The following is a 25188-nucleotide window of genomic DNA, read 5'->3' on the forward strand; positions in this document are numbered from 1 at the left end:
TGTCATATCTGTTCTTTATCCTCCGTGAATATTATTTTAAGCCTGGGTGTAACTCTGCCAACAAAACTTCCCCTGATTGTTTCAAAATGTCCATCTGCCACCAAGCCCTTCAAAACTGTCGCCACTGTTTCCATGACATTTAATTGTTTCTTCCCAAAACTTACAGATCACTGCAAGAAATTCAACAACAGTATCAGACTGAGCTCCTTGCCAACATGGAGTATGGTATAAGCTGTTTGTAGACACAGTACTGAAATCCCCACCCCACCCCCAGAGACATGGGAAGTCCTGGAGGTGAAACTGCACCTGCCCCAAACTGAAGATGGCAATTGGGCCTTTATAAATCTGTCACACCGTTATTGGCCCTTGGCTGGACACAGCTTTGTTGAGGCTATTTCCTGAGGGAGGCCAAAGGCAGGTGGTTTCTTGTGGCCAATGGTAATTCCCTGTGGAAGCATATCTGTGAAGCCATCATGGCCCACAGTGAACAGCAACACAAGGGGATGTGAACAGAACATCACACTCGTGAGTGAAGGTCACGTGAGTGAAGTTCTCATTAAGGCTCTGCCTTCACAAGTTCATCTTAGATGAGAGAAATGCCACCCTTAAAAATGAGCTCTACAGTCCAGTCTCCTGGAGCACATAATTCATTTTGGGTCCAGAGTGGCTAGTGGAAGTAAGTGCCCTGCAGTATCAGCTCTAGCTTTCTATAGCATAGGCATTCTGCAAAAAGTTTAAAAGATGCCCAAAGCAAGCTAAGCACCGTGACAGATATTTGTAATCCTAGCCCTTGGTAAGTGGAGGCAGGAGAACAAGAAGTTCAAAGCCTCAGCTACGCATCAAGTTCAGGGGCCCTTGGGCTACATAAGAAGACCTTGTCTCAAAGCAAACAGTCAAATAAAAAAGATACCCAAGGCACTGAAATTTTCAATGATTGCACCTGTTTGTATAAAGTGGGAAGAAATGAAACATAAAGATTTTCACAATCTTAAGTGACTAGTAACTCATAAGGACCCCTAAACCAGTACTCAATGCAGAAATCCAGGGGAGGACTGTGGGAATGGCTGAGAGCTGGAAATTGCCATAAATTGAGCAGTTTAGTCTTTCTGTTTAAAGCATGAAAAATAACATTCCTGTAAAATATATGTACCAATGGGAGAAATGCTCAAGCAGGCAAGATATTTAAGGCTACAGTTGTATTATCTCCCTGGTATATCCTTTTCAACAAAATGAAGTAGTAAAGCTTCCCAATAAATATGTAAAATTACGTATGGAATGGCTTACAGCATGTCATCCTACCTTACCTAATAGTTTGAAAATTAGAATTTTTTCCTCGTATGAGAAAGTTGTATAGGACTCAATTCAACTTTACACTCATACGGTATCTACCATTTACAAGGCGCAAACGAAGCAAAGGAAATAACCACCAGTGACTCTCCTGAGACTTTCCACTTGAAGACGTGACACAGAGCTGTGCGACAGACTTATCTAGGGAGCCCAGGCGGCTGTTGACTTCCTGAACTGGGGAGGGTCCAGGAGCAAGTTAGAACGTTATCTTCTCACAACTTCACTTGCCCGAGGAAGCAACACCCAAAGGCAACAGTCTACCTGCGAGAGAGGACGCCTAATGAAGACCTAAGCAAGGAAGGAACTGGGAAGACAAAGACAGAGAGGCTTGGACCCACTCCCCTGGCCTTTCCAGACAGGACCCAGCACCGCCTTCCCATGACGACTGGAGCTCTGTTAGGAAGAGACTGAGCCATTCCTGAGTCCTGGGCTCTACTGGAGACTTCTCGAATGTGTTCACCATCATGTGCAAACGCAGGGTGCTCCCGTCATCCCTGAGCCTCACTCATTCTGCTGGCAGGACACATGCAGCCAATCCCTGTCACAAGTCAGTCTGCTGGGTCTGGCGTACCAAGCATCCTTCTGCAGGGGATGTCTCACGCCACCTCCCCTCTACTCAGGCCCTTCCCGTATGTCGCTACCCCAAGCAGAAACTCAAGTGTCAAGGAAGGCCTGCCCAAGCCTGGGGTTAGTTCACTTATTTTAAAGAAGCAATTACATTTCCATTCATCAGCACCCAGAACACGAATGCTCAGATCGACATCCCACTAAATCATCTACCTCTCGGGTTTAGAAACTCTTCATTTTCACTGGTGGTGCCCTTTCCTCACAAATGTGAGCTTTCATATTTCCTACCATATTTACCTCTAAGGAGGCTATGAAATAGTAATGAGCAGAGAGCTATATGAGAACAAATTCACACTACAGGTAGTACAAACCAGGGGAGCTGGGCCAGCATTGAAAATAGAGGTAATTAAGTCTCTGAATTTATCCCCCCGAGAAAAGGAACTTTTCTGGTTTTATTATCAGCAGGACGTCTATGCTGTGTCTAAGACGAGCAATCTCTGGATAGCAGGAGACCAGAGTCTCCAGAAATGACAGGTTTCTGTTCCCTGTGTGTGGCTGGTACTCAGCAAATGCTGTTGCCTGGCAAGGCTTGCTGACAAGACCTTTTCTACTAGCTGTCTCATCCTCTGATGAAGGAATCTCACTTATCTCACTCTCAGACCCCAAGAAACAGTCACTATGTAAAAATGTCTAAGAAGGAATCAAGAATCACCTTCTACAAAACAAAACCTTAATTAAAAAGAAACTCCAATTGGGGTCAAATTAGGGCTCCACCTGTACCTCTGTCTCTTCCATAAATAGTACGGTCGGCAGCTGCCTTCCGCTTCGTGAGCACGTGGCAGCTCTCCTTCAGAGGCTAGTTTCCATGTTGCTGTCAGGATCAGTCCATCCGGAGTGGGTGATGGATGACTGTTGCTTTAATCATTAATTAAGAACTAATTAAGTTACTTTACTTTGTGGTGCTGGTGGTTAAACTTAAGGCTCCAAACCTGCTAGGCAAGGGTTCCACCTCCAAGCAACAGCACAAATTCCTCTACTTTTTAAGAGGTATGGTTTTGTTAAGTTGCCCAAAGAGGCCTTGAATCCCAGGAACCTTCAGCCTTAACCTTTGGAGAAACTGGGTTACAGGACTGAGCCATCAGGTGGGTTAAGTTTAAGTCTTGTACGCTAATGAAGTTATCTTTTTTTTTCTGTTCACTTATTCTTCTCTGTTATAATACATGCTGACCCCTCACAGCCTCCTCTCCCTCCACCCCTCAGAGCCCCTCTTACCTCCTAGCTCCCCCAGGTCCATCACTTCTCTGTTTCCCTTCAGAGAAGAGCAGAGCTCCCAATGATATCAACCAAACGTAGCATAACAGGATTCAGTGAGACACAGTAGTAGGAAAGGTATCCCACAAGCAGGTGAAAGAGTCAGAGACAACCCACTCCCACTGTTAGGTAACGGAGCTCTCTTAATTCCGTGAGAAATACCACTGATGTCCTTTCAACACTGAGGTACCAACGGAGGGTTCTGGACTCCATGGGATGGAAGTCAGGATCTTCCTTCAGTGAAAGAATGATATACAATTTAATTTTGTATGCATTTTTGTTTCTTATGGAGGATGTATATATATTCATTAACTTAGGAAAAGGGTGCTTGTAACCAAACAGGGAGAATTACTACTATATTTATTCCCTGTTTCAAAAGTAAAGTGCTGTAACTCAAGTAAAATGGTAAAAAAAACACACAAAAAAAAAAAACAAACAAATTTTATCTCCCACTATGAGCTAAATATAGGTAAGTTATATAAGTTATTAGTGCCCTATTAATTTGGCCAAGGCTTCTGCCACTGGGATTTTTCTACTAGGTGCCACCTCCCACTCCATATGACAGTCATGCCTGGGCATTAGGAAGCCTATGCTGCCTGACTGTTGCTCATCAGTGCAGCTGGCTGAGAAGGCCATAGCACAGAGCGGCAGGCAGGGCACAGCTGATACAATGTCTGAGTAGCGACAGTTATAGGACCCACTGGAAGGCAGCCCCTGAGCACTTGTACTGCGGTGGGCAGGCTGGCTCATGTTGCCACTTAGAAGCTTAGTTGGTTTGCAAACTGTAGTGTCTATGAGAAATGTTCCTGTTCCCTCGTTTCCATGCTGTGGCCCTGTTGAATAACTGTGATAGTGTGCTCCTGTACTTCAAGGTTTCTTTTTCTAGTTGAAAGCACTCCTGAAAATCAGCTTCATAAATGAGACTATAAGCCATACATGAAAATGTAAGTGTAAAACCTTATGTTTGAGAAAACAGATTATAAAACCTCTGTCTCCTTCTTTAGAGCAGTTCAACAAGCATTCTACCTAATCACTCCAAAATTATGTTGATAACACTCATTTTTCTTTTATTGAAAACATTTTTCTCATATAATATACCCTGATTACAGTGTTTTCCCTCCATCTTCTCCTTCCAGCTCCTCCACACCTCTCCTGCCATCTGGATCTACTCTCTTTCTGTCTCATTAAAAACAAACAAACAGGATTTTATGGGATAATAATAAAATAAAACATAATAAGATAAAACTAAATTGGAATTGGACAACAAACAAATAGAAGGGAAAGAGTCCAAGAGAGGGCACATGAAACAGTCAGGAATTGCATAAAAACAGTAAACTGGAAGCCATAATACATACACAAAAAACATCTGTAGGGTAAAATGAGAGAAGAATGTGTGTGCGCACGTATATATTATTTAAAATATATTTAAGTATATTTTTAAAAATAGGATAAAATTAATTTTAAAAATAAAAAGAGCCTGGCATGACATTATGAGACAAGAAACCTCTGAAGATGCCAGACAGCAGTGATCTTAAAGGATAAAGCACCTTACAGAACCCATTTCCAAAGTTCTTCATTTGCCTCTATGCTAACTTCAGGAGGAAGGCCAAAACCACATTTTAAAAAAAAATGTTTTCATGTTTTCACAGCTCTAACACTCAGATCACTGAGCTAAGTCTGATTCCCAATTCTCCCACCCCTGGGCTCTGAAATGTGTGTCTGAGAGAATCTGTCCCCTGGCCACTGGTAACAGGACATCGGATTGCCTCCTCTGCATTCCTCTGATGTCCAGAAAGATGCTTTCCAGGTGGAGAGAGATTTGCATCTGCTTAGGTTTCTAGTTCTTTTATACTAGTTCTAAATATCAGACTCTAATTGAGAAAGGAGCCCCAGGCAACTTCTCTACAGAACCACCCTACATGGACAATATGACTCTATACACAGCAGTGAACAGGACACCCTGCTAAAACGAGAGTCCAAATATCTGGACTTGGATACTTATAGAAGTCTAAAATCTCCCCACAACTGAAAAAGCGCTGGTCTCTGCCAGGAGCTGTCCACCTACTGATCAATACATGGTCACCAAATTCCAGCTGCTCAGGCAATGCGTAAGCACCTTCTACCATAACCAATGTTCCTTGACCCAGAACCTTCTGCTACATCAGTTTTTGTACTCCTCCCCTGCATTGGCCAACTCATACGCATACTCTGCATTTTGTTCAAGAATCTCACTTCTCCAAAACATTCCTCATTTGGGAAAACCTTCTACTCTCGAGATTGTGCTAGGACCTTTCACAATACATCAGTGTAGTTTTTACCTTCTGAATGAGTTGTGACAACTGTAACTTGTGATGATTTTATAGTAATTTGTGATATAGTAGATGCTTCTTCTACTATATCATAAGCTCTATAAGAGCAGAAACTAGTCTGTACGTTACTTTAGCAAAGGATTTCCAAGATGCAATACCTGCCATAGGTTAGATAGCTCATAAATAGTTGTGGAAGGGGAAGAGATGAGTTGCTAATCCCATTGTTTTTGGATCGGACGATCTTCCAGCTATACATATTTGTATCTGGGACTAATTCATAGTATGAAAAAATTAACTAAATTGTTTTTTCGTTTCCAAGACATCAAGAAAGTAGCTTCATGATAACACTCAAGAGCAGGCTGAGCAGCTATTCAGTGTTGAGACAAGCTTTATAATACAACAATGGGGCTCCTGAGTTTTAGCACCAGACACATAAGTACACATGTGCCCTGAGAAGCTGGAATAACTGGGGGAACTTCTTCTCCACTGACTCATATGAAATGAAGCTAGAACATTGTGGAGGAATGCTAAGTGAATGCAACAACCATCAATAAATCGCTGTTGTAGCCAATCAGCTGAGCAGAAGGACAGGAAGTGGAAGGCGGGACTTCCTGGAGGAGAGGAGAAAAGTTTGATGGTTGGAGGGGGCGGGGTTTGGACGGTTGGAGGAGGATGGTGGGAACAGGATGCGGACCAGCCCAGGGGTCATAGTGGCAAGTGTGTGGAATATATGTATGTTATAAGGTTTAGAGTAGTTTGTTTAGTTTACGAGTGGATTAGAATCAGTTCAGACTCTGCCCGGCAAAGTACTGGCAGCTTTAAAGTACATTTTAGTCTCTCTGTGTCAGTTATTTGCTTTGTAGGCTGAACAGATACAAAATACTGTAACAATGCCTTCTCAATGAATTAGACATCTTCAAGGAATAACTAGATGCCCAGAAATCTAATTATTTTCTGTCCAGAGATAGAAACTGCTACACTAATGATAGCTTCAATCTCACAGAGTATAATAGCAAAATCTGAACTCAGAAGAATTATTTAAGAAATCCCTTTGTGAGCTTGGAATTAATCCTAAAAAGAAATAAGACCTCCAAGTGGGGTCGGATCATCAGCCCGCAAACCAGCTCCCAGCTACGCCCGGCACTATGTTTGCCACCCAAGAAGTTGAACTTGTTATCACCAGCATCCTAGAGTCTTCCTCAGGTGTGACAGAGGTGAGCATAATAGAAAAGCTGCCTGCTGGGAGTCATAGGATTTCTTCATGAGAACAGAAAAACAATCAGGTGATGCCTGAGGACGTGAGGAACTTCTACTTGATGACCAATGGTTTTCCCATGACCTGGAGTGGGGAGCTGGATGAGCATGTCTTTCCACTGGAAAGCATGGTGATTGACGGCATTTCAGAACTGACTCAGCTCATTCAGTTGGCCATGTACTCACTTCCTAACGCACCAACTCTGGCTCACCTGGAGAATGACACAAGAATGCAATGAAGACCAGCCCCAGAGAAGCCTCCCTTTGACTGTCACAATGAGATACCTGAGCTGGATTTCAGCAATGGGAATGGGAAAGTTTGCCTTGGAACCTGGATTTGGTCATGACACTGAAAGCTGGTTCCTGGACAGAGAGCCCTATACTGGCATTTCTTCGCAGATACCTTTATCACCCGCTACTGCCTGCTCACCACCCTCCTCACCTGCCCCAGTGGCAGTGTGCTTTCACCAGCTATGGCATTAGCCCACAAGCTAAGCAGTGGCTCAACGCGTACAAACCCATCACCTACCACACAAACCTGCTCACAGACGAGGCTGATGCATTTGTGAGCAAGCAGGACCCCAACAAAGTGTTCAAGAGCAAGAACAAGATCCTAATCCCCAAAAATGGAAGGGCCTGTGCAGCCAGTGTCCAGAAAGGGACTGGGCCCTTAGATCCTCCTACCTTCCTCTGGCTCTAGAAACCCTCTCAGAAAAAATCCATTAACCTTAAAGCAGTGGTAACAACACAAAGATGCCCTGGGGTACCCCCACCCGTAAACACTGTGACTATAGGCATTCTCCTGAGTGGCCAAAGCTTTAGGCTGTCACTCCCACTGTTGATAGCCAGGAGTTAGGAGGACCACACTGAATTCTGCCTGGGAGCCCTTTCCTCGGTAGGTTGTGCCAACACCATCTCCAAAACCAGCTAAGACTTTCAGATGTATCTAGCTTCTTATGTCTGTACCCAGACCTTAACTTCTTAGCAGTAATTACAGAAGTTCCCCCCAAATATACCTATGGCTCTACTCATGAAATATCACCAACGACCAGTCATGTGACCACTTTGGTCATAAAAATTTCACACTCTCAGTTGCATTAGCCACATTCTGAGTATGCACATGACGGTAGATCCCATACTGGACTGCACAGAGATGGGAGCATTTCTGTCATACAAGTGTTTTGCCCAGAATTCATGCAAATATTTTCATACTGTTCTTTAGATGAGATACTGTTGATGCCTTAGCTTCATGGGCTTTGAGAAAACTCTCTCAAAGACAGTCTTATGCTAATGACCTATATCACAAACACATCTCACTTGAGTCACTTTTTAATTCCCTATAAAATACCATGTTCCTGATCAGTTTCCTATAAGGAGCTTTGTTTCCAGCTTTGTACTGGTATTTCCACATTTGCCAGAATCCTCTTCAAAAGAGATTGACGCCTGCTTTATCTTATCTGTGAAATCCCCAGACATTTGCTTACAGACACAGCCAGTCTGTTCTTAAGAATCTCCAGCTACTTTGCTTATTCACAGTTGAGAGCTGCCTCTCCCAGCTTCCTCTGGTCTAAGCAGTAGGCTGGCTAGAGCAGTGTAGCACGCCAAGAGGTCTTTGTAGTTTAGTACCTGTTTAAAAGGCATTTTTATCATAGAAACATGATGCTATTAGACACTGAGTCACCCCACATATATGTCTTGTGTCAAATATTAGGCATGTAACAGAATTTCTACGAAGAAGGGCATGACTCTGGTTTTCAGTTAAGAATATCTGGTCCCTTTGCCGTCCTGGCAGGGGGCAGGAGTCACACATCCAGCCCCAACACTCTTCATGGCTGCTATTTTTGTACTGATATTCCTGAGGTAGAATAAAGGGTTCTGAAGAGGGGCAGACTGAAACTCTGTTTTAAAAAAATGAAGAGAAAAAGAAATAAGATCTACGTTTGTTATTTACTTTTCTCTAACAAACAATGGCCCCTTCTCCAAACTGTGTCTCCAAAAAATAATGCAGGGAGACTTGGAACTATTGGCTCTGCTGTTGTTACACAAGACCAGGATCTACCATGAGCAATATATTCAGAGCTGTGATACAGTCTCACTGATCATAGCACAGTAGTATCCCTGGAGCCAATGGCCTTGGCAGTTATGAAATATCTAGTAATGCCAAAGCACTGTGCTTAGCACCTCCCCGTCATACTTCATCCTCAAGGGAAGTTAAGCCAGGAAATGCAGGCAGGACTCTGCAGTCAGGAACTACAGGCAGGAACTGTAGGCAGGACTCTGCAGGCAGGGACTACAGGCAGGAACTGCAGGCAGGACTCTGCAGTCAGGAACTGCAGGCAGGAACTGTAGGCAGGACTCTGCAGGCAGGGACTACAGGCAGGAACTGTAGGCAGGACTCTGCAGTCAGGAACTACAGGCAGGAACTGTAGGCAGGACTCTGCAGGCAGGGACTACAGGCAGGAACTGTAGGCAGGACTCTGCAGTCAGGAACTGCAGGCAGGAACTGTAGGCAGGACTCTGCAGTCAGGAACTGCAGGCAGGACTCTTCAGAAAGGAACTACAGGCAGAAACTGCAGGCAGACTCTTAAAGCAGGCACTACAGGCAGGAAATATAGGTAGGACCTAGAGCAAAGTCTATGAAGGAATAATGCTCAGTGGCTTCCTTTCCATGGCTTGCTCAGGACTGCCTGCCCATGGATGTACTGCCCACAGTGCACTGAGCCTTCTCATATTGGTCATTAACCAAGATGTTCAGATGCAAAATTAGTTAATGTAAAAATTTGTAATGCAAATGGAAACAATACTTGTCATTATGCTGGAAATTTATATTAGACATATAGTCCTTTTAAAAAGGTAATTTTACATACAAAATATACATTTATAAATATGTCACTTTGCCATAATTAAGAGGACAAATAAAAGAGTAAAATCATATGAGAAATACCTTGAAAACTGAGTCACTGAGTGGCACTAGCGTGGCAGTATTAACTGAAGACAAACCTTCTGTGGTCTCCACCATTGAGTGAGGTTCTGCTGTGCCAGACCACTTGCTCCTAACTCCACACATCACTGGCCCTCACTGTCAGTTCTGAAAGACAAGCCTCCCTTAATTATAAGAGTGCTTCTTTTTAATCCTAAAGGTATTAGCTTTCCTTTAATTAAATATCAATAGAGGGGTTCAGAGAAATACATCACTTTTTATCTGTATATATATAATTTTTCTGAGGGTAAAGCCATGTGAAGCTTTAAAATAATATTGGGAAATATTAGACTGTGGCATCTGGGTTTGAAAGAATTGGAGAATAATTCAACAAGCTCTCCTTCATGAGGGTGCACACATCCCTGAGGGAGAACAAGCACACTACAGAGGAAAAGGAAACCCTTTTATAAACTGATGTGTGTGGGTTTATAGTGAGAAGATGAGTGCCCATTTTCTCTGTGAAAAACAATCCCTAGTAAATTGAAAGTGCATTTTTTTTCTCTTTAAATATATCAATCATTGTGGTACTTCTTGGAGTAGAGAGCGCATTTGAAATGTAGTACTTTGAAGTTATAGAGAAAGATGAACTCTAGAAGGAAAGAACATGGTGTCCTTGCTGTCATAGATACCACATGTGAAAGACACTGCAGATGAAGATGACATGACATGAAAGCAGGTACAGCATACACCCTTCCTGGTAGAGGCATGTCTGTATGTGCATGAATGTGCACATGTGTATGCAAAGCATTTGTCACAGCAACATAAAATATCAGAGGAACAAACTATTTAACTTCACACTAAAAGACAGAAATACAGACTCACTGCTTTGAATTACTTTCCTTGTCTATTTTTCAAGTGAAAAAGGAGAAGTGAAAAAGCTGACAGGAAAGAAAGAGAAGGAAGAAAACGAAAGAAATGCTGGCAACCTCACAGTTCTCCCTTCCACAGAATTCAGTAGACTAAGCCTGGAGGGACATCCAGGACACACACAGAGGATCCTTCATAGGAAGCTCCACATAGCTCTTCCTCATTCCTGACAGATGCTTATGAGGAAGCACTTGGAGGCAGACTGGAAATGTCAGGTAGGGGAGGAGGAGTACAAAAGGCTTTACAAAACTCCATCTCCTTTGAAAAACCCTGGACATGGGGCTGGGGAGACTGCCAACTTCTGGTCCCTTCCCATCTCTGCCCAATTCTCCTAAGTCTTGCACAACTTATTTCCACAAAGGATATGAGGAAATCAGAAAAAAAAAACCCACCAACTTGGCATGTACGTGAAGCAGGACAGAATTGGACCAATCAAAACCACAGCTAGATCTATCACAACATGTGAGACTTACCATGAAGTATTGCTCAGTCACAAAAAGAAAGGTCATTTATACTGCATAACAGATAGCCTATGGGACACTGCAGCACGCCTGCACAGGACATGCACACAACGACTGGCAAGCAAAGGCAAACTGCTTCAGATCTCATTAATATGTTGAATCTAAAGAGATAACTCAATGGAGACACCAAGTCCCATTCCTATGCTAATAGAGACAATATACAGCAAGCCAATATCAAATAAATGGAGAGAAACTTAAAGTAGTTCCCCTAAAATTAGGATTTCCCACTCTCTCCATAGCTCTTCAATATAGTACTTGAAGTTCTAACTAGAGTAATAATACAACTAAAGGAGATTAAGGGGATCCAAATGAGAAAGGAAGCAGTCAAAGCATCACTGTTCACAGATAATATGATAGTATCGTATCCTATCATAGTAGACATCTGAAGCAGATGGAGGGGAGGGAACTGGGTAAGAGAGGAGGTGAGAAGGGGAATGGAAGTGGGAAACAGGTATGGGGGGAGTGGGAGTATTTGGGTGAGAGGGCTGGAAAAGACAATACAAATCATGAAGAGGACATCTCTGGGAAGGGGGAAGCTCTTGGAAGTCTATGGGGGTGACCTTAGCTGAGACTTCTAGCAGCTGGGAATATGGAGCCTGAAGTGGCCACCCCCTGTAGCCAAGCTGACCTTCCAGTCAAGTTAGGGGGACACCAAACCACCCGCAAAACCTTCAGGCCAAAATCTGTCTTACTTACAAGAAAGGTAGGGGGAAAGATGTATCAGAGATTGAGTGGATGGGCAGCCAATGACTGTCCCAACTTGAGACCCACCCCATGGAAAAGCGCCAACCACTGACACTATTCATAATACTCTGGTATGCTTACAAACTGGAGCCTAGCATAACTGTCTTCTGAGAGGCTTCATCCAGCGGCTGATGGAAATAGATGCAGAAATCCACAGGCATATATATATATACAACTGTTGCTTGCCTTTGGATCCCTTTCCCAGAGCCGGGCTGCCTTGTGTGGCTTCAGTGGGAGGGGATGTGCTTAGTCTTGATGCGACTGAATGTGCCATGGTGGGTTAGTATCCTTCTATGAGAAGAAGTGGGGGAGGGGGAGGGGAGGGTGTGACTGGGAGGAGAGAAGGGAGGAATCTGCAGTCAGGCTACAGAGTGATTAAATAAATAAATTAAAGAGGAAAAAATAAAAAATACTTTAGGGCATCAAAAAAATTAACTCCTAGAAATTGAGAGTAGAATGGTGGTAAAAGAAGTGTGAGGGACAAGGGAGGAAGAGGTAAAGTGGCTAATGGGTACAAAATGACAATTTTATGTAGGCATTCTAATGTTCTTTAGTTCAATAGGGCAACTGATTATACTTAGAATAACTTCTTGCACATTTGAAAATAGTTGTGTTCCCAACACAAAGCCATGATCCATATTCAAAGTGCTAACTGCTTTGCTTTGACCATTACTCATTGTTGGCGCATTTCCACATTTCATTTATATATTTTTGAGCATGTGTGTAGGTACGCATGTACCACAGTATGTATGTGGAGATCAGAGGACAACGTGCAGGATATGGGCTTAGGGATGGAATTCAGGCGATCAGGCTTGGCAGCAGGTACCTGTCCTTATGCTGAACTATCTCGTTGTCTGTGATCATCATCCACTCTATACACCCATTAATTTATCACTGTGCCATATAAATGTGTGTAATTGTTATATATTGCATCAACCCCAATTTTAAGTAAGAAACACTTATAATTAGGAAGATGAAGCAAATGTATAAATGTAAGAAGCAGCAAAGGAGCGGGAGTGAGCTGCAGCCCACACCTGCTCTCAGCCATGCTGATGCAGAGGGCTCACGGCCTGGCAAAGGCTCTGTGGTGACACACAACTCATCTCCAAGATCTATTCCAATCCCCAAAGATATTTTGGAAAAGAGTCAGGATTCTAATTTGGTGCATTGAAAACACTATTCAAGGCAACTATGAAAATGCTGAATTATTGTTTAATCAAAAGCTATTTTACATCTCCATAAAGGAACAAGAGCCAAGTAAGGCCTGAGGGTCTAGAAAAATATTATTGCTGTGTCTTAGAAATTGGACATTTGTCTTTTACTTAAGAAAATATTTTGGCATGCTCTAAGCACATCTCTTAACCAAGAAAAAAAATTTTCAAGCGAGCCTTTACATTCTAAATCCTTTCATTATGACTATTTTTTGCAAATACTTTGCCAACCTGACCTTGAAGCACCTTAAAAATTCAAGTGACTGGAATATTTACAAAATTTTCTTGTTTTGCCAGATTTTGTAAACAACACATACTTTCTCCTTTCTTAGGTCCACTGGTGCTTAGCACTCTTATTACCTAATAATTTAAAGAGAATGATAATTATTCCACTCCAAAGATTCCAAAATAATTATCAAAAATAGGACCTAGAAACCCAGGCACGGTAGAAATGACTATAGTCTCTGAAGCAAGTTCTGGGTTCACACTAGCTATGTGGCAAGACTGTCTTATTAAACAAAGCAGGAAAACAAAAAGAATATGTAAATAGATGGCAGGCTCCTTGGTGCTGGGGGACACGGGGGGGGGGGGCGAGGGGAGAAGGGCTTCCTCAGCCATTCTGTGAAAATACATACTCAAAACTCCTTCCGAACCCCACACCCAAAGACTTTTCAATACAAGAATGTCTGAAGAGAAAAAGGAAAAACAAAATTATAAGTAAAGAGGGAATATGCTGGCATGTTAACCCTTTCTGCCCTGAAAGCTCAAACAAACCCTCTGCTGTCTCAGATCCTTCCAACCTTCCAGTCATCAGGGAAACAACTCCAGGCTCCCACAACTGAAGCCTCCACAAGGTTTCCTGCCTCCACTTCTGCCAGCTTCACTTCTCGTCTTGACCCCACCCTTGACCCCCAGGATTCCCTATGTGCTGCAGAACCCACTACCCCAACCCCACATCTAGCCGCCCTTCATGCTCACCTGCTTCCCACACCTCAAGCTCTGGCTCTCCTGCTGATCTAGTTCTGGTATACAAATAACAACACGTAAGAACCCCTGTGCCTCTACAGATATGCTTTCATCATCTCCTTGTGTCCGAACCCTAATCACACTGCAAAACAAGGCAATGCGAACCTTCAAGCAGAGCACTTGCAAATTGCTGCCACCCAAACCTATAGGCTTTCTGCACCCGTACGGTCTCTGCCCATTTGAATGGAAGATGGATACCTCTTCTGGTTTGATGCTAAATGAGGTGAAAACCACACCAAACCACAGCCTTAGGTGCCTTATGCCATCAGTTATAGCCCCTTGTCTAATATTTTCAACCTCTGCCTCTCCACAGGCTCTCTGCCTTATCAACCCAAACAAGTGATGTCCATTAAACAGCTACACTTTTCCAATGACAAGGTCTTCCAACATCATTTTTTTGGTACCTCAACTATCACTTTATATTACCTGTTGCATGGGACTAATTTTATTTTCTATTTTATTATTCTGCATGTGACCACATCCCCTTTGTCATATACACTTCAGCCCACTGAATTCTGACTTTCATTCCGACACTCGGATCTCCTGGCTGGTACATTCCAGGAAACTCCTGGTAAGGTTGAAGCACTAATTTTTAAAATGTATTTAGACATACCCTGTTCCATATAGTTTTTGCCACGCACTGATATCAGGGAATGGGAGAAGTGAGCTATGAGCTGTAACCATAGCTCATAGCTTCTGGTTTTGCCAGAAGTTAAAATTGATAGGTAAATGTAGACCAGATATATAATTTATTTGGCTTGTGATACTTTAGAAAATATACTAACAGCCAAAAAAACTCAGGAATCTGGAAACTTAGCATAAAAACCTGAGCTTTTTATTCTTTCTAGGAAATGTGCAAACTGTCACTTCTGTCCTGAGCGGCAATGACAGCTGAAGCTGAGAAGCATCTGGCCCTCCAGGAAGCATGAACTCCCTGGCTCACTGTGGCCTGGCCAGACTCTCTTTGTACACTAGCCTTGCTTCTATAGCTTTGTAGACATAAGAGTTAGGGGACAACAAATCAATGTTGTCCAATATAAATACAAATCTCAAAGGACAAGTGAAATTAACTTTAATATTATATTTAACTTAGCCCAAGTATCAAAAACTCATTGCAATGTACAATCAACAAAAAAACACTTAGTGATGATACATTTCACACTCTTTTCTTTGCAGTAAGCTCTTAAGATTCATTGTGCACACTGTTGTATTCATTCTGAGTGAACAGATGTGAAGGAAGGAAAAGTTATTAAGCATTAAATGCTGCTTTCTGGAGGGGTGCTTTGTTGTATTGTAATTAGGCTCCCCAACACATAGGGGTCACTGTGAGCATCAAGGAGCCAATTATCTGACCTCCAAGTCTCAGGGCATCCAGTCATTATAAAAGGCAGCAGAACAGGCTAGTGAGGAAGGCTCTGATGGTGAAATCCAAGACATTGCTTATGAGAGATGGTTTTCCAGTGGGAAGTATGGGATGGATACAGGAGGGGGTGTTAAGCACAGACAGGAAGCCCAGAAGAGGACTGAGGAAGAACAAAGAGAAACAAGCAGAAGGTCTGAGCAGAACTTTCTCTTCAGAGAATCGTGGAAGGCTAAACAGCAACAATCAGGAACACAGATGTGAGAGAGCAGTGCCAGAGGTGCAAGCAGACACCCCAAGTCGGTCACAAGACCAGGAAATATACCCTGAGCCACATCATGGCCTCCCTCACACCTGAAGACAAGAACCGGAACTTAGCATCTAAACTGAGGCAAAGCAGAGCCACTATCTGAAGAAGAAAGAGAGAAGTCTCTGGTAGGTTTGCCATGTTTAAAAGGACTTGGCACTCCATTACACAACAAAGTGATTCTGACTCTTTTCCAGAGACCTAATCACTGAGGAGCTCCAGTCTGACCACCATTCCCTTCATTCAGGAAACCTTTCCCCTGGACTACTGCATAACATCCATTCATACGCAGCTGTAAGTATTATGGGCTGCCAAAGTCTCCTGTGTGGGGCTAGTGAGGTGATGGCCGGGAGTTGAGGCTTCAGCACACTAAAATCAGATTGCTCCTAATGAAGGAGGCTATGAGCAACACAAGTGACAGTAAGAAGATGCAATGGCCTTTAAAACATCCACTTGCCCATCATAATAGTTTACACATACTAGAGTCCACAGAAATGAGAAACAAAGCTAGTATAAAATATGTCAAAATATACTTAACAGTTTTTAAAAAGTTCTCCATAAAAGAAAGTGCAGGACACCTTCTAATGTCATTTTATTGGAAGTACAGTTTTTCATCCCATATATAAAATAAAATAAAATACAAATCCTTGGAAACCTTAAGAAAATTATAACCTGATATTTTCAAAAATAAAATGTATAGGTTTTAGGCAGATAGGTCATTGGGAAAACACGCATTTGGACCCCCCAGAACACATGTGAAACCAGAAGTTAATGCCAGCACTCCAGTAGTGACGTGGGAGGTGGAGACAGGATAATCTCTGAAAGTTCTCTGGGCAGCTAGCCTGGACATGTGAACAAGAGACCTTGTTATAAAAAAGGTGGAAATAGGGGACTGATACCTATGACTGCCCTCCGACCTCCATACACATGCTATGGCACAGGTACCCTGCACATGCACACGTACACCCACACCACCCACACCCACATGCACACACTTATACACACTTCCAGAAAAGTCTTCATGAAAACAAACTGCTACATATTCAAAGAGAAGAACATCTTTGAGTAGGTTTTTAACTTGTTGAAGGAAAGTAATAACTCTCCACACTAGATTTATGAAAAACAATATGTGTTCAAAGAAAAGATCAGCGGTGGCAAGCAAATTTAAATGGCACATGAAGCTAATGATGCAGGAAAATAGATGGTATTTTCAATGGTACCAACAAAAAAAAAGTAGACAGTTAACAATATTTGCAAAGTAAGCAATGGCATGAGAAAAAGAGAAAATATTTCATTTTAAAGAAGCTTTAACATTTAAAAGATAACTTCAAAGAAATGTAAATGCACCTTACATACATATAGTTCATTGTAATTTTACGAAGATAAGCTTGTCTAAAGTAAGGTTGACAAAACCCCAAACCAGTATCCAAGTGGGAATCCTCAGTTATCAAGGAAATTCTTTCTTCACATATTTGGTTTATGTGGATATTTGGTTTATGAAGAAAAGGAAATATGCCTCAGTAGCCAATTAAAAGGCCCAAACACTAGGTTTCTGATTTCAACAGTATAGGTTTTGATTATCTAAAGCTACTGTTGAATCTGAACTGAGGGGTCCCGGGTGCTGCCCACCTGTGCTGGGTGGCACAAAGGTTGCTTAGCACATTTTTAAACACATTTTTATTGAAAAAGAAAATAATTCATATTACATCTCATTTGCTATCCCATCCCACGCATCCTCCCATTCCTCCCTCCCTCCCACTTTCACCCCATTCCCCTTCCCTATGACTGTGACCGAGGGGGACCTCTTTCCCCTGAATATGATGCTAGGGTATCAAGTCTCCTCTTGGTAGTCTGCTATCCTTCCTCGGAGTGCCATTGGGCCTCCTCATCAAGGGGACATGGCCAAATATGGGGCACCAGAGTTCGTGTGAAAGTCAGTCCCCAGTCTCCACTTAACTGTGGAGAATGTTCTGTCCCTTAGCTAGATCTGGGTAGGGGTTTGATGATGACTGCACGTATTGTCCTTGGTTGGTGCCTTAGATCGAGCAGAACCCCTGGGCCCAGATCTGCCCATCATAGTGTTCTTCTTGTAGGTTTCTAGGACCCTCTGGATCCATCTCTTTCCCTATGCCCTATATTTTTCTCACCTAGAGTCCCAATAGGATGTCCTCACCTCTATCCCACTTTACTACTCAGCTATTAAAAACAAGGAATTTCCAAAATTTGTGGACAAATGGATTGAACTAGAAATGATCATAATGAGTGAGCTAACCCAGAAGCAGAGCTACTCAAATGGTATATACTCACTTATAACTGGACACTAGCCCAAGGGGCAGGTCTCATCAAAGTCTTCAGCACTAAGTACTTAAACTGAGTGAGAAGGCAGCAAGCTGGAGCAGTCCCGCAATGCCACATGGACAATTGCTACCAAGAACACCTCCAAACCATAATGCATTTCATTTTGGCCACTGCATGTTTTATTCTTCATGACATTTCCACGAGCCTCACATTCAGTTACACAACCATACTGGGGTCATGGTCCACAGTTCAATACAATGGAACTTAGACATACTAATTATTCTTCATTAATCTAGAGTTTGTGAAAACTCTCACCACTATGAGTAAAGAAGCCATGACACATGTTCTCTTGGGTGGCAAAGGCACTGGGGACTTTCCTGTGCACAATCATCCACTGTTTTATTCTTCTCCAAAAGAAAGGAAGGGCATGTCTTACTTTTAAATTAATATTTTAGTTCTGTTTTCTCCCTTCAAGTGCTCCTTTATGCTTCTACGATAATGACTACACACTTGCTAAAAGTTATGCCCATTTTTATTACTGAAATTGTGGTATCATCAATATTGCCTTAGGTATCCTGGCTATTTTTTTTTTTTCACAATTGCAAGTAAGATATTTTCCATATCAATCTAAATGAGAACAATGGGTAAAGATGCCATTCATTTGTTTTCTTTCTTTTTTCTTTTTTTTTTAAAGATTTATTTATTTATTTATTTATTAAGTATACAGTGTTTTGCCTGCATTTACACCACAATAGGACACCACATCACATTATAGATGGTTGTGAGCCACCATGTGGTTGCTGGGACTTGAACTCAGGACCTCTGGAAGAGTAGCCAGTGCTCTCAGCCTCTGAGGCATCTTCATTTATTCGCAATGGCAGTACGAACACGCCTCAATCTGCTCACAATTACTAACAGCCTCAGCTTGGCTGCTGCGTGTCAGACCTGTCTCTCACATGGAAATACTACGACTTCCTTTGTAGGTTCCCAGGCCCACAACTTGCCGGATGTCCAGCTTAGCCACATGTGGTTAGACAGTTCCTTTTGCTGCTTCCTTTTTCTCTTTTTGAAATAAACTTCTGGTCCCTGTAGTTGAGGAATGGCACTGACCTCAGACTTCAGCCCAGGGAACTCCAAACTGTACCTCCCTTCCTCTGACTGAAAAATACAGGTTGGGAAGCCAGGCCGTATCCCACCTGGACTTTCTTCTTAAAATTAAACTAATAAAGATTGCTTTTACAGGACCGATTTTGACATTATTAGATTTATCAGTGGGGTTGGTCATTTACATTAGGAATTATTTTAAATCTGCACCTTCCCTGAGATTAAGTTATGTTTTTTGAAGTAATATTTAAAATGCCTGACAAAACATGAATCCAAATAATACTTTAATATACGCTATTAAAAAGCCAGATGTGGGCCGGGCGGTGGTGGCTCATGCTTTTAATCCCAGCACTCGGGAGGCAGAGGCAGGCGGATCACTGTGAGTTTGAGGCCAGCCTGGTCTACAAAGTGAGTCCAGGACAGCCAGGGCTACACAGAGAAACCCTGTCTCAAAAAAAAGAAAGAAAGAAAGAAAGAAAGAAAAGAAAAAGAAAAAGAAAAAGAAAAAGAAAGGAAAAAAGAAAAGAAAAGGAAAAGAAAAAAAAAGCCAGATGTGTTTTCCACATAGACTGGAATAGACTGTAAAACGTTCGCCTACATTTTGTCTTACGTGTGTTGGGAAATCGCCTAAAGGCATGGGCACTTCTCTTCCTGTGTTTCAAAGCATCTCTACCACACATTGAATAGTTTACCTACCTTTCCTTAGAATCATTCTCTCCTCTGGGAGGGCAATTTAAATGAAACCTTCCTTTAAGAAGAAAAAAAGTAGTGAAGGTTTAACATTTATAAACACTACATGCTTTCACTTAGACACTAGAAATCGAAGCATACTCATTCCTCAGTTTTTTCTCAAAATACTGACTTTCTCATTCTAGCCAAATATAATTTTAGTAGCTCATCAAGGCAGAATACATAAAATTGGCATATTTTTTGATGGGCACACAAATTGAGAAGGCATCTTTTCCAAGTGTGTTATAGAAAATGGAATGCATCTGGTATGACAATATGGCCCAAAATATGAACAAGAACCAGCAGGAAGAAAGGGCCCCGCTCCCCACCCCATCCCGTCTCCCTCTCCCCCCCCCTTCTCTCTCCCTTTCTCTCTCCCTCTCTCTCTGTGTCTGTGTCTCTGTCTCTGTCTCTGTCTCTGTCTCTGTCTCTCTCTCTCTCTCTCTCTCTCTCTCTCTCTCTCTCTCTCTCTCTTTCCTTCCCTCTTATTGTCAAATCAGAATATTTGAAATAATATACAAAGAGGCATGGTTAAGTCTGTTAGTGTTTTTCAAACGTGATTAATGGAGAGATGACATGACAAGAGGGCTGCTCGGGGCACAGACAGCCGCAGTTTTTTCACTGTAATCGGTGTACTTGTGATTCCCAATCTTTCCCTCAGCAGCCCAAATGGATTTCTTACTTTTGTTTAACATCTCTACCTAGTGTCAGAATGTAGGCACATATGTTGTTGGGACTTCATGTTGGGCTGGGGGCGGAGAAGTGGGGAGTGTGTTGGAGAACATGGTGCTGCCAGGAACAAGCAGAAAATAGGATGAATTTTCAAGAATTTGCCCAATTTTACAATGAATTGTGCAATGGTAATCTGGGTGCTGTAAAACAGGCTTTCACTGTGTTATCTTCTGTGCCTGCCCTTCTGTGCTGGTGACTAGTAAACAAAGCTTCAAGCGCTGTGTCCTATGCATGCCCAGGTGCCCTGGAGATGAGACGCTGAGAGGCAAGGAAAGGCGTGATGCTACAAGCAGAATCCTGCCTCTGGGCACCTTCATGAAATCAATTCCGAGTTTCAACTCTCTTCCTTTTCTTCCCTATCAGGAGGTGGGTTCAGCTCCTTTTAGTTGAAAGGCTAAGTCCGTCTATGTTAGTCAGGGTATTTATGAATCATACTTGTAAGCCATTTCAGAGGACACACACTGCTCAGAGTATAAGGCCCTATGAATAGCCGAGGCTGAGGACATATCTGTACCTGGCCACCCCGTTAGAGCTTACTGCTTGTTCTGCCTACCCTCCACTGTTCACCTATTACTTTTTTTAGCTTTACTTCACATTTTTAAAACATTCCTCTAATGTCTACACTGAAATCCTGGTTCCTGATAGTGAAAATCTTCTTTGGAAATACAAAATGATTAGCGTGTGACTTTTAAATGTAAGAAAATGTGCAACAAGACACCAGGCACCATATTAGAAACTAATATAGATGGTCTGTAATAGAACTGTGGTAGGGATGGGGGGGTGGATTTTACAGTACATGCAAACTTGTATGTCTGTGGTATTAAACAGATGGGGTCATCGCCCAAGTTAAGATTCGGCACTTTACAGAAGTGGTGGGAGTCATGGGAAAGGATTCTGAAGACTCATGGGCACACAGCTGTCTGTGTTGCTCACCAAGAACACACCATGCTGGAAAAGCCACATAGCTGCTTTGGGTATTTACTCCTAATCCACAAATTGATGAAAAGATGAAAACTTATATAACACTGCAGTGAGTATTAAATAATGCAATGCTATTATGGTGTGGCTTAGTATATTATGAAGTCACACACAAAAAATATTTTTACAGTATAGTCTCCACCACAGCTTAGAAAGTTTAAAAATGTTTTGGTTTTAAAAGGGGGAAGGGTCACAAAGATGAATTCTGCACTCTGTTTTTCCTTTGAACCTACCTTAATTCTATGGAATGTAAAATAACTTTATAAACTAACTTTCACCAGAATTTTTAGGCACTTCCAAAATAATTCTATTATTATGCATTGCTCTAAAAGTTTGGAAAGATAGAATATCAAAACAATCTCCCAATATTAAAATAAGTGTGTATTAGTATTATATAGAAACTCAAAAGCATTTCTTTGCCTCATAGTGTTTGTACACTATTCCTGGTTGTCAGTTTGACTACATGTGGAATTAACTACAACCCAAATGACAGCTGGGAGTGATCTTTTCCTAATTAAATCCTTGGAAATGGGAAAGTCTTTGATATGGGAAGATCCACCTCTAATTTGAACCACGCCTTCTGCTGGCAGCCATGTAAGAACGTAGAAGAGGGAACCTGGCTCTCCGTTTGCCTGCTTGCTCTCACTCTTGCTAGCAAGTCTGACCCTTCACTGGCATTAGAGCCTACTTCTTTGGGATTCTGGCATATACTGTAGACCAGCTGAGACGTCCTGCATCATGAACTGAGCATCTACTGGAGTCTTGGACCTTCCATTAATAGGAAGCCATTGTTGGACTAGCTAGACCACAGCCATTGAATCCCCTTTATTCATTCTATAAATTCTGTTCCTCTAGAGAGCCCTGACTAATACATACACTTAATTTTTAATCACTTTATAAAAAATTTTCATTTGCTTTTGAATTTTTTTTAAAAAAAGAGTTCTATTCAGGTCTGTTTCAAGACAATAAAAGGTAAAGTTGTTTAGTCTTTCTCTGCCAATGGTGTCTATCTAATCTGATATAAGCTTTTGATAGAACATAACATTTGCTAGACAGAAAAATGAATGAATTGACTGATTTTTATCCCCTTTTATCAGACACCACACTAGGAAAATAGTAAATAAGCTATACAGCTCTTCTTGTGTCTTATAATCGATGGGTAAATTTCAGCAAATGGTCCAATGATCTTTCTAGCTAGCTATTTTTCTCTTAAAGTTTTAATGAAGTATCATTCGCTTAACATGATCAGAAAGAAAGTAATGACAGTTCAATAAGCTAAGATGTGCTTGGAATAAACAACAACCTTAAGTCCCTCATAGAATCGCATATTTGAAACATTTTCTGTCATGAACATGAGTTGATAGACATTTATAAAAAGAAAAGTTTCTCTCTGAGAAGTAGGAGTAAGCACGGCCCGTGATGACTTAAATTTTCTATTAAAAGATACGAAAAACTCTTGTATGAGTAGTCAACTATCGTGTGTCAAGTAGCATGTTTCAGAAGCGCGTGTTTCTGGCAACTACTAAGCTTTAGAGCCATAGGAATATATCTACTTGATTAAGGTAGATACTGCTGTCCCCCTGTGGGACAGTGATCCATCTGCAGCAGAAATGTTCAAGAAGAGAATACCAAAAGGTTAGCAAACTTAATTAGTCCTAGTCTAAGCCACACCTCCTCCTTTTGGCATTCCTATGCCCACTGCTAGCCATTTGCTTCATGTAGTGCCCCTTCCCCAAGGCTACTCACTGTTGCTATTTTCTTTCATATTTTTCTTTTGCCAAGAAAACGCTTAGTCGAGCCTATTGAGGCCCGAAGAAGGACCCATGCTACCTTTTAGCTTTCCTTCAGCTATTCATTAAGTTACACAAACTGCTTTGGCGACAGGTGTTATTCTTACCGAAGTCAAGTCAATATATAAGTCTGAATTCTGTCACTACTAAATCAGAGCGAAATGTTTTGCATACACACACACACACACACACACACACACACACACACACACACACACACACGCCCCTCTCCCAGAGAAGGGCGGCCTGAAGCTGGAGGCGTGGCCCGAAAGCTTGCCAGGTGGCTGCTGACACTCACCTGGCTGCAGCCGCTCTCTTCGCCCTTCTGCAGAGACTTGGTCTCCCCGGGACCCCGTGCAGGTTCTGCGGGAGCTGGCGTCGGTTCCAGCAACTGCTCCAGGCACGCGGTTCCCGGCAGAGAAGAGCTCTTTTGGTGGCACAGGTGTACCCCAGGGCCTCCACGCCGTGCGCCTTCATCTCGGACCCGGTCCCCCCTCGGGGGCGGTTGAGGAGAAGAGGACAAGGACGATGAGGCGGAAGAAGAAGGGGCTGAGTCCGGAGAGCGTCCACCAGGAGGCGTCACTCCGGCTGTCCCTGCGGCTGTCGCGGACCCCTTAGCCACAGGCAGCAGATGTTCGCGTATGCGGCGGCGCAGCGTGGACCCCTGCTCGGCTCTGCCTGCTCCGCCTGGCTCCAGGGGCTCCGGTGAGGAGCAACACAAGTTGGGCTGCGAGGAGGAGAACACTCGGTCTAGCACTTGCTTCCGCTTTTTGAAGCCGCTCCACCTGCTGCCGGTACTCCCCACGCCGGCCAGGGCGTCCTGCGTGGCCCTAGGGGGCGGCGGGGATGGGGTCGGAGTGGCCGCAGTGCGGCGCTCCTGGCCCCCCGTGCGTCCGCCCCCGCCACCTTTGCCCTTGCCCACCCCCAGCTGCAGGTTTTTCCACAGCCTGGCCTGGAAGGATGGAGAGGAGGCCGGCTCCGGCTCCCCAGCTGCGGCAGCCCGGGGCTCCATCCTCCACCCCAGGCGGGTCCTCTCTTCTCCAACTGCTTCTCCTCCTCCCTCTCCGGCTGCGTGAAAGCAGCGGCAGCGGCGGTGGCGGCGGCGGCCGGTGCAGCAGCACAAGCCGGGAGAGCCCAGAGGCTTCAGGCCAGGTCGGAGTAAAGCCGCTGCGGCCGAGGCCCTCCCGGCGCGGGGCGCCGCCGCCTCTGCCCGTCGCACCTGCGGGACTGGGCTGGCGCCTTCACCAAGCGCCCGTGGCGCCCGCAAAGTTTCTAGCACCGAACTCCGTTGCTCCAGTCCACTGAGTGCCCCCAGGCCGCGCCCTGGCTCCCTTTCCGCGCCGGCTGCAAGCGCCGGGCGTAGGCTAAGAGTGGCACTGGGGACCACACCCGCGCCCTCAGGCCAGCACCTGTCAGTGGCAGAGATGCGGTCTCCAAACTGGGCGCGCACGCGACTCACACGACAGGGCGCGTCCTGTCGTAGACGTCGGGGACCAGCAAACAGCCCTGGCTAAGCCTCCCAGGACCACCCTCTGGCTCCTAGGTGGGAGGACAGGCAAGAGCCGGGTGGAGCTGCATAGGGCCAGGAGCGGGCTTGACCTGAGTGTGGATGGATTTACAGACGCACACACAGCTTGCTTTAGGAGGAACCCTGCTTAAGTGCATCTGAGTGGAGTGCATCTAGGCGCCCCTGGTGGGTCCCTTAGGGAGCTGAGCATACACGCTTCGTGCAGTAAACCTCTCCAAATGCTGA

The 25188-nt window shown here is 43.5% G+C and overlaps 1 protein-coding gene and 1 pseudogene across 3 annotated transcripts in view; one reads left to right on the forward strand and one right to left on the reverse strand.

Annotated features, from left to right (window-relative positions):
* Positions 1 to 24476, reverse strand: part of Mctp1 (multiple C2 and transmembrane domain containing 1) — a 587757-nt gene extending 563281 nt beyond the window's left edge. For 2 of the 3 annotated variants that reach the window (XM_051172527.1, XM_051172526.1), the window contains exon 1: positions 23734 to 24475. In XM_051172527.1, the coding sequence (XP_051028484.1) occupies positions 23734 to 24447 (714 nt within the window). In that variant the 5' untranslated portion in view covers positions 24448 to 24475. Of the gene's footprint in view, positions 1 to 23733 lie in introns of all 3 variants that reach the window. The other variant, XM_051172525.1, reaches the window with a different exon arrangement.
* Positions 6680 to 7531, forward strand: LOC127212186 (tubulin polyglutamylase complex subunit 2-like; annotated as a pseudogene).
* Positions 24477 to 25188: the final 712 nt, after the last annotated feature.

The sequence above is a fragment of the Acomys russatus genome, chromosome 30 (assembly GCF_903995435.1).
Source record: "Acomys russatus chromosome 30, mAcoRus1.1, whole genome shotgun sequence".
Lineage (NCBI taxonomy): Eukaryota > Metazoa > Chordata > Mammalia > Rodentia > Muridae > Acomys > Acomys russatus.